The sequence below is a fragment of the Oncorhynchus mykiss genome, chromosome 6, assembly GCF_013265735.2.
Source record: "Oncorhynchus mykiss isolate Arlee chromosome 6, USDA_OmykA_1.1, whole genome shotgun sequence".
Taxonomy (NCBI): Eukaryota; Metazoa; Chordata; class Actinopteri; order Salmoniformes; family Salmonidae; genus Oncorhynchus; species Oncorhynchus mykiss.
The window spans coordinates 21030158-21039231 of NC_048570.1; the positions used below are offsets into that span (position 1 = coordinate 21030158).

The 9074-nt window shown below is 42.8% G+C and overlaps 1 protein-coding gene across 2 annotated transcripts; it reads right to left on the bottom strand.

The window, feature by feature from the left end:
• Positions 1-1861: 1861 nt before the first annotated feature.
• tor2a (torsin family 2, member A) lies at positions 1862-7811 on the bottom strand. Of its 2 annotated transcripts, XM_036979588.1 has the most exons (6): positions 7636-7772; positions 7196-7269; positions 5174-5439; positions 4734-4909; positions 4100-4227; positions 1862-3982 (listed from the first exon to the last, which is right to left on the bottom strand). In XM_036979588.1, the coding sequence occupies exons 2-6, from the start codon at positions 7209-7211 to the stop codon at positions 3738-3740; spliced, it is 831 nt and encodes a 276-aa protein (XP_036835483.1). In that variant the 5' UTR covers positions 7212-7269; positions 7636-7772; the 3' UTR covers positions 1862-3737. The 2 variants fall into 2 exon arrangements, with proteins under 2 accessions (XP_036835483.1, XP_021461253.2); XM_021605578.2 differs by lacking the exon at positions 7196-7269 and having other exon boundaries at positions 7636-7811.
• Between the last annotated feature and the right edge of the window lie 1263 nt (positions 7812-9074).

The window sequence follows — 9074 nt, forward strand, 5'->3', positions numbered from 1 at the left end:
GCTGTCCTAGGGGAGCGTGTGAAAGCAGGCCCCAACAGGCCCAGAGGTCAGGCCAGGAGTGTTGGAGGGGGACGGGACGGTCAGGAATGGCGATACAGAAAACCCAGTCCTTTACTTCAGCTTGGGCGAAGAGGCCACTCAGAACAGTGACCCTTTAGGCCCCTAATCTTCCTCACTCTGACAAGAGAGGAGGGGGGGGGGGTAAATGAAGTCATCACAGTAGGGCTGGATGGAGAGAAGTGGCATATATGTGAGGAAGTCTGAAAGGTCTTAAGACAAGGGTCTCGAAATGTTGCGAGTACACAAGTTGTTGGTCTTAGTGGAGAAGAGTTGTGCTCGACAAGACAAACTATAGGTAAGTCTAGTGGCAGTGCTTATATCTCTTCAAAGGCATCTCTCATTCACAGCCATGAACGCACACACAACGCAAACACCAACAGAACCTCTGACACCTGTTCATCTCCTGTGGAGAAACTATTAAGAAACAGATGCCTCAAGTCCTCAACTGGCAGCTTCATTAAATAGTACCCACAAAACACCAGTCTCAACATCAACAGTGAAGAGGCGACTCCAAGACGCTGGCCTTCTAGGCAGAGGTGCAAAGAAAAAGCCTGGTAAAAGAATACAGAGACTGGATGGACAAAAGAACACACTGGACAGAGGAACTCTGCCTAGAAAACTAGCATCCCGGAGTCACCTCTTCACTGTTGACTTTGAGGCTGGTGTTTTGCGGGTACTATTTAATGAAGCTGCCAGTTGAGGACTTGTAAGGTGTCTGTTTCTCAAACGAGACACTAATGTACTTGTCCTCTTGCTCAGTTGTGCACAGGGGCATCCCACTCTTTCTATTCTGGTTAGAGACAGTTTGCGCTATTCTGTGAAGGGAGTAGTAAAACATTGAAGTTACTCCACAATACTAACCCAATTGACAGTGTGAAAAAGGAAGCCTAAAGAATAAAAAATGTTTCCAAAACATGCATCCTGTTTGCAGTAAATTAATGCAAAGCGTTGCAAATTCAACACATCACTGATTACCACTTCATATTTTCAAGCATGGTGGTCGCTGCATCATGTTATGGGTATGCTTGTCATCGGCAAGGACTAGTGAGTTGTTTTATGATACAAATAAATGGAATAGAGCTAAGCACACAAAAAACCTGGTTCAGTCTGCTTTCCAACAGACACTGAGACAAATTCACCTTTGAGCAAGTCAATAACCTAAAACACGAGGCCAAATATACACTGGAGTTGCTTACCAAGACGACATTGAATGTTCCTGAGTGGCCTAGTTACAGACTTAAATTGGCTTCAAAATCTATGGCAAGACTTGAAAATGGCTGTCTAGCAATCAACAACCAACTTGACAGCGCTTGAAGAATATTGTACAATCCAGGTGTGCAAAGCTAATAGAGACGGAACCATAAAGACTAACAGCTGTAAATTGCTGACAAAGGAGATTCTAATATGTATTGATTCAGGGGGTTGAATACTTATATAATCAAGATATATTAGGGTTTCATTATTTTTGTTCTACAAAATGTTAGATTTTCTCCTCCACTTTGATATTACAGATTATTTTGTGTAAAACTTTGACAAAAAAAATACATTTTAATCCCACTTTGTAACAACAAAATGTGTAAAAAGTCAAGGGGTGTGAATACTTTGAGAAAGCACTAATCTTTCAGCTAAAAGTTGGTAGAGTCAGGGTTACTGGAATTAAAATTGAGGGGTAACAACTTATAACTACATATGAGATGAAGGTTGAGACTGACAAGACAATGGACAATTTTGTTCAAATGCAGTTCTGGATATTCCCAAAAAGAAAAGCTGAGGGCATCTCCCAAAAAGGCCGAAACAAAAGTTCTCTAATGCATAGGTGCTCTTTTATTTATGAAAAAAAAACACGTTTCGACCACAAATCGGTCTTTGTCAACGCTTGCTTTCTGGTCTGCCTTTTCACACTTCGGGACGTGTTTAGTTTCAGTCAGGAGCACATTGTCCACTGCAGGATTAGACAAACAGCATCTTTATCAAAAACATGTTTGACACAAATATCCAGATACGGACAAACGTGGGTTACAGTCACCACCTAACTACTTCAATCTGTTGTTGGTGTAAAGCTTTCTCTGGAGGCATTAAGAAGGGACAACACTATATAGATTTCTATAAAACTTGAAAGTTTCAATTGCCTTAAAGCAAAATTGTAAAATAACTGATAAAGAAACCAAGCCTATTAACTTTGATAACTGATTTTGGTGGAAACTTAAAACAAACTAAAACATTTTTAAACAATTACATTTCTTAATAAATATACAGACAAGCGAAGGTAATAAGATATTTTCTATTCTGTTCTTAATAGTGCAAATTATCTAAACATTAGTTCAAGTATAAAGAAGGCAACCCTTTGATTATCCCACTTCCACCAGCAAACAATTATTGACAACCTACACAGCCTGCTGTTCAGAGATCCCTATGAAAGAACCGACTCCCTCTGTCCAAAACTAGTCTGTAAAGTAACACATATTTAGATTTACAGTTTGTCATCATGTATCAGTAAAATTAAAGGCATATGCATTTTTTCAACAGCATATCAAAATGCATCAAACAAAAATGTAAAAAGTAAACACATTGTTTTTCTGTACGTCCTAATTCAAAGAATGCCTAAGTATTCTAAATATTATTTAGGCTATTTCATCGTAAATTTAACTTCTAGGGCATCATCCATACAATATATACATTATAATTTCAAACCAACATTTCTCAGTTATTCTTTGTTTCTCTTTTCATCAACAAATAATTTGTCAAAGATTCTTAAAAACAGTGATTAAAAGAATAATCTTCAATGAAAAACTCTTGAGATGTTCAATTCGATCTCCTTGGCTATCAAAAGAGCCTTTACTGCCACTTAGTGGCAAGAGGAGCACACTTGCTCTGCTCCTAGTTGCCTGGTCATCCCACCATGATAACGCTTGTGCATTCAACTTTCAAGTAATGACAGATTGTTTCAATTTAACAAAACCAGGTAGACAAGGATATGACACAATGCAATGCTAACATATCCACAAATCCATCTGACTGTAGATAATGGGCCTGATTACCAAAATCCCAAAATATCCCTTAACATTACCTGTTACTTTCCCCTTAGAATATGGCCTGCCTTTTGGTCAGCGTTATACTTCCCTGGAAGAGTCTATTCCTATTGGAGGAAGAACACATCCCTGAATGAAGTCACAGATCACTGGTTCATTTTGACAACATTTAGTGACCCGTCTCCTTTCAACCAGGGTTAGCTAGTAGCAATAATGAACATTGTGAAACCATGATGCATTCCCCTACGGCCACACTACACTCAGAACTTCAATTATGCACATTTCTGTTTAAAGGAAAGGTTGTTGGATTGGAGGTAGAGGCTGGCTCTGGATTCCAGACACTGCAGAATATCTCTCCTACGGTTTCTGAACTGAATCCGGGCCGGGGGATACATCACTAGAGATTCACAGTAAAAATGTGATCAATGTTACTGTTTCTGCCTTTGCAGCTCTGACCTTGTGTGTGCAGACCACCTCAAACGTCTACATGCCTCTTTGAATACAATCAATCTTCTCCTGTTTGTAGTGTGGATATATAGATGATCTTCATTGAGAAACAGTTCAGTTCACCGTCTGATAAAATCCACCCTAATCAGATTGAGGCTCTGGGAACAATTCTAACAATTAAAAAATGGCTTTCACCTTAACTCATAGGAAGAGGTTGACTTTGGCCGGCACAGATTTACAGCCCTTGCTGGAGAAGTGTTGTCCCTGCTCGGGCATGTAGACAACGGCTCCCCCTACTGCCTCCACCACATCGGTGCGCTGGCACTCACCCCGTTGGCAGAGCTCTCTGCGGGCACAGCGCTCCACATGGCGTCTGCCCAGGGGCAGGAAGGGCACAAAGCTGGTCAACAGCTTCTCCTGGATGATGCTGGAATGGAAGAATCCACCTAGGGGGAGAAAGACAGGGCTGTTCAGAACTGTTAGAACATAATAACATAAAACTTTAGGACAGTTGTATTCTAAATGGATGGGGCTGTTGATTGATAAGTCAATTAGGCTCTTACTTCTGCTGTTATTGAACACTGCCTGTGAGATTGCGTCCTCCAGATCCACCAGCCTGATCTCCTCTCTCTCCTTGCCAGCCTGCCGGGTCTCCAGGGCCATTCGGTGAATCACCTCCTCCCCAATGGTGCTGCAGCCACAAAATACAGCCAGTCAGTCAAACTTTCATCACAATACAAACAGACAAATTGCTTAGCGGTATCCACCGGCAAATAGCAGGCAAGTCCTGATGGATGGGGCAAGTGATCCTGATGAGGTGAGACACACACACATTGAAGTCCAGCTTATAAGCACTTCCATTTCAGAACCAAATGACAGTGAACACTAACTCATAACAGGGGCTTTGTGATACAAATTATTTCTAAAACCTACATGATATGCTCCTGTTGTTAGAGCAATAACCAGACCTCTCACAGAATCATGGCACTAAAAGAACACTTCTCGACTGAACTGCAGTAGTATTGTCCAATTCCCTGGACAATGGCTAGGAATACAGGAACTCTACAGGGGATCGATCTACTAAAAAGCACAATGATAGTTCAACATCCAAACCTTCAAACGTAGGATATTTACAGTAACCGTGAGATAGACATTCAGTCAACTACCACAAGGCCATCTACATCAGCCTACTGCTACCTGATGAAGATGTAGATGGCCTTGCGGTAGTTGGTGCCGAACACGGTGTGTGAGGGCCCGAGGAAGGGCTTCAGGATGTCGATGACCCCCGGGGGCATGTTCTCCATCTCATCAAAGATGAATATAGAGCGGGCACAGGCCGTCAAATTCCCCTGCACCCAGTCCTTCAGCTCCAGCTAAGGGACAATAGGGAGGAAAGAGTCAGAACCACTTAGCAATGCATGAAAATAACGTTGTTTCACAAGGTAATGAATGACTCAGACATACAAAATGCAGGAAAGGTTGTGGTTACAACATAAAGCTGTGACTTGACAAGTGCACATCAAGCTGATTGTAGGGGAATAGTACTGTCTCAAACGGTGGGCATTGCAAAGGTGTGTATGTGTGAGCACTAAGCAGTACATGATACTCTGTGGTCCAAGTTGGGAGAGATGCGCTACCCTGTACTGTTGGACGCGGTCAGGCGAGGGGAAGTGTAGTGTTGGCACAAACTGATGGATGTAGGGGCTTCCCATAGCCGTGCCATACAGGTGTCTCCCCAACATGGAGCTGACCAGAGTCTTGCCCGTCCCTGACCCCCCATGGAAGGACAGGACGAGGGGCCGGTCTGGACTCTCCTTCTGAAGGAAGTTTGCCACCTCCTCTGACACTGTGTCCTGGGCCAGATGCTGTCCGTAGAGATTCTTATACAGATCCCATTCCAAACCTGGGAAGATAGATTTGCAGAGATCAAGGTGTTGGACTACAAAAATGTAGTTAGATCAAGACCATCAAACTTGCCATGATTTCAGTATGAGAGCAGGGCTACAAAACAAAACACTTGGCATGCACAGATATGTGAGGGAACAGTCAAGTGAAGATAACCCCTTTGAAAGGTTTCCTTCCCCTTTCATCTGTGAGTGTAGTCTGTTTGCAAGCTAGCTAGCTAACAAGAAACATCTAAGACAGCTGGCAAGCTAGCTTGCTCTGATCCATCGCACGACAATAACGGGTTGCCTCTGCGCTCTCACTTGCCAAGTAATCTTTCATAGCTAGAGGATTTGTTTCCCCAATTTTGTTTAGTGGCTGGCATCAATATAGTTTCGGAACTTACCAAAAATGTTTTATTTGACCTTTATTTAACTAGGCAAGTCAGTAAAGAACAAATTCTAATTTTCAATGACGGCCTAGGAACAGTGGGTTAACTGCCTGTCCAGGGGCAGAACTACAGATTTGTACCTTGTCAGCTCGGGGATTCGAACTTGCAACCTTTCGGTTACTAGTCCAACGCTCTACCCTGCCGCCCCAAAAACTATACACTTAGAGTGACACAGCGCAGAAGAAACTCGTTGTTGCCACGCGATGAACCAACGCTAACTAGCCTATGCTGATCAGACCAGACACGTCACGTGCTTTGCAAAATACATTTAGAAATCCATGTTATTCAATTATTGCGCCAACGAGTGTCTGCGTTGCCAAGGGCTAAAATAGAAGTCCTTTCTATTTCTGACGCAGATTGCACTGCAAGTCCTGCCTCTCCCATCTCCTCATTGGTTTATAGAAGCAGATACCCACGTGCCATCTCCTCATTGGTTATACCCAACGTGGGTGATTGAAAGACAAACTGTTTTGCCGGGTCGTTGTGGTAATACTATGAAAGTTTAGATGCCAATCACCATATAAGTTCAAAGATGAAAAAGCCTGGAAGGACGAGATGACTAGAAATGATTCGGTTGACCGTTTTCTGTGTGGATTAGTTGTCGGAGTAGAGGACCTTGTGCATTTCAGGTAAAATAACAACTCAATGTTTATATCCCAGGACAAATTAGATAGCAACAGTAAGCTAGTTAAATAGGACAAATTAGCTAGCATGTGCAAGCTAGCTAGCTAAATTGCCATACATGTTTAATGCTTTTCGACCTGTCCCCAAATTAATGTAATTGGTTTAGAGTTTGTTTTGATATTTTAACCTGCGTGTCGTCATTGTGTTAGATGTGGGGGGACAAAATACATTTCTGCACGATGGCACACTCGCGCAGCCGGTTTGGGTTCCCTGTAACAGTCTAATATAATTAGCTTGTTAGCTAATGTTATTATAAAGATTCAAAACTTGTTAACTATACTGAACAAAAATATAACTGCAACATGTAAAGTGTTGGTCCCATTTTTCATGAGCTGAAATTAAATATCCCAGTAATTTTCCATATGCACAAAAAGCTCATGTGGCCTCGCGTTTTTTTCTGATGTCAACGCTGTGAACAGAGTGCCCCACGGTGGTGGTGGGGTTATGGTATGGGCAGGCATAAACTGCAGACAACGAACATAATTGCATTATGAGATACCGTGACGAGATCCTGAGGCCAATTGTCGTGCCATTCATCCGCCACCATCATCTCATAATGTACAGCTCATGTCACAAGGATCTGTACACAATTCATGGAAGCTTGAAAATGTCCCAGTTCTTCCATGGCCTGCATACTCACCAGACATGTTATCCATTGATCATGTTTGGGATGCGCTGGATTGTCATGTTCCAGTTCCTGAAAATATCCAGCAACTTTGCACAGCCATTGAAAAGGAGTGGGACAACATTCCACAGTAATCAATAATCAACCCTACGCAAAGATGTATTACGCTGCATAAGGCAAAATGCATATCTGTATTCCAAGTCATGTGAAATCCATAGATCAGGGCCTAAATAAAATACTGATTTCCTTATATGAACGTTAACTCTGTAAAATCATTGAAATTGTTGCATGTTGGGTTTACAATTTTGCTCAGTGTAGCTAATCATTTGCAAAACCATTTAATATCACTACGTTCGTTCGCTAGTTAACTCTAGCCATGGGGTCTTCTTACGAACAATAAACTGGAGCAGCTCACCAGCTGGTTAGCTATCTAGTCATAGCTTCCGTTTTCTTACCTCGTATATTTGGTTTAAAATCACAATTGCAGTCAGAAGATATGGTACAGCTGATGCGTTCAAAAAAACATTGGACACCGGGGGAAAAATAAAGTAAAACCATCAGAACCAGCTGTATAGTGGCCCTTCTGACAGCCATCTTGCTGGTTATGTGTCTGACCGCCGAGAATCTGTTGCCACGCAATCAAAATGTTCAAGTGTCACCGCTAGGGGTCGTCGTTTGTAGTTTTATTTTCTTCTATATTAGTTTAAAAAACCACCGCTATGCTTAACATGAACAGCAACTCCCACAATACATCTGAATAAACGAAGTCCGGAGCAGTGAGTTCTGTCAAGGCGAGGGATTTCCGACTGTTTTGAAAGCGATCAGTCGTTGATAAAATATCAAACTTTACTTGGTATTGCGGCGGTTCGGCACGTCTGTGCTGTGATTGGGTTAGAGATGGTAGGAGACAATGATAGAGAAGAAAGTGGGGCAGGTATGGAGCATAGTGGTATAAATAAAGGAGGAAGTAAGAAAGAGAGAAAGGGAGTATGGTTAGAAAGGAAGCAAGATGCAGAGGGGAGACAGAAAAATAAGTTTGAAGAGAGCAACATAGTTTCCAACGCTAGCGGCATTTCGGAGGTAGAAAGTGCGGAGGAAGGGCAAGAAAGACACGTGGTTGAGGAGGAGCATAAAGTGATTCTGAAGTTTAGGGAGGAAGGGGACGATGAGTCCGATAAGGTTGACGGCTGTGATAAAAGAGTTAAGAGATGGGAACTTGTTGGTGTTCTGTACGGACATGGCGCAGAGAGCTCTCAGAGGGAAGCTAATAGGGAAGTGTACGGTGGTGTTGAGCTGCTGGAATGATAAAGGGGCGATAACAGGAGTGCCTGTGAGTGTTAGCACTAAAGATGAGGCGTTCTAGTGGATGTTCAAAGATTGCAAGCAACAAGGGGTGGGGGTTAGGTTAGATAGCCCATCTTCTGTTACACTTCAAGGACCAGGTACTGTCAAATAAAGTAACCATAGGATATGAGTTATTATGTGAGGGCTTATGTACCAAAGCCTTTAAGATGTTATAACTGCGGTTTGGGCGTGTGGCAACAGCCTGTAAAGAGAGAAATTGGTGTGCCAGGTGTGGAGGGGAGCATGAGTATGGGAAGTGTGGGGATGGTGTACAATCGAAGTGCTGCACCTGTGGGGGTGCTCATAGTGTGGCATATAGTGGGTGTGAGGCTATGAAGCAGGCAGTGGAGGTGCAACAAGTGAAAGAGGAGTGTCATATGCTGAGGTAGTGAGGGTGGTCCAGGGAGATACAGGTTCAAGGGAGAGATGTGTAGGAGCATCTAGACCAGGGATTACGGGGCAGGTGGGAGGCGATATGGTATACATAGAAAAGAGAAAGCTGGTGACGTTCATAGCAGGAGCTATCAATAGCACTGCTGAAGTAGAGTCT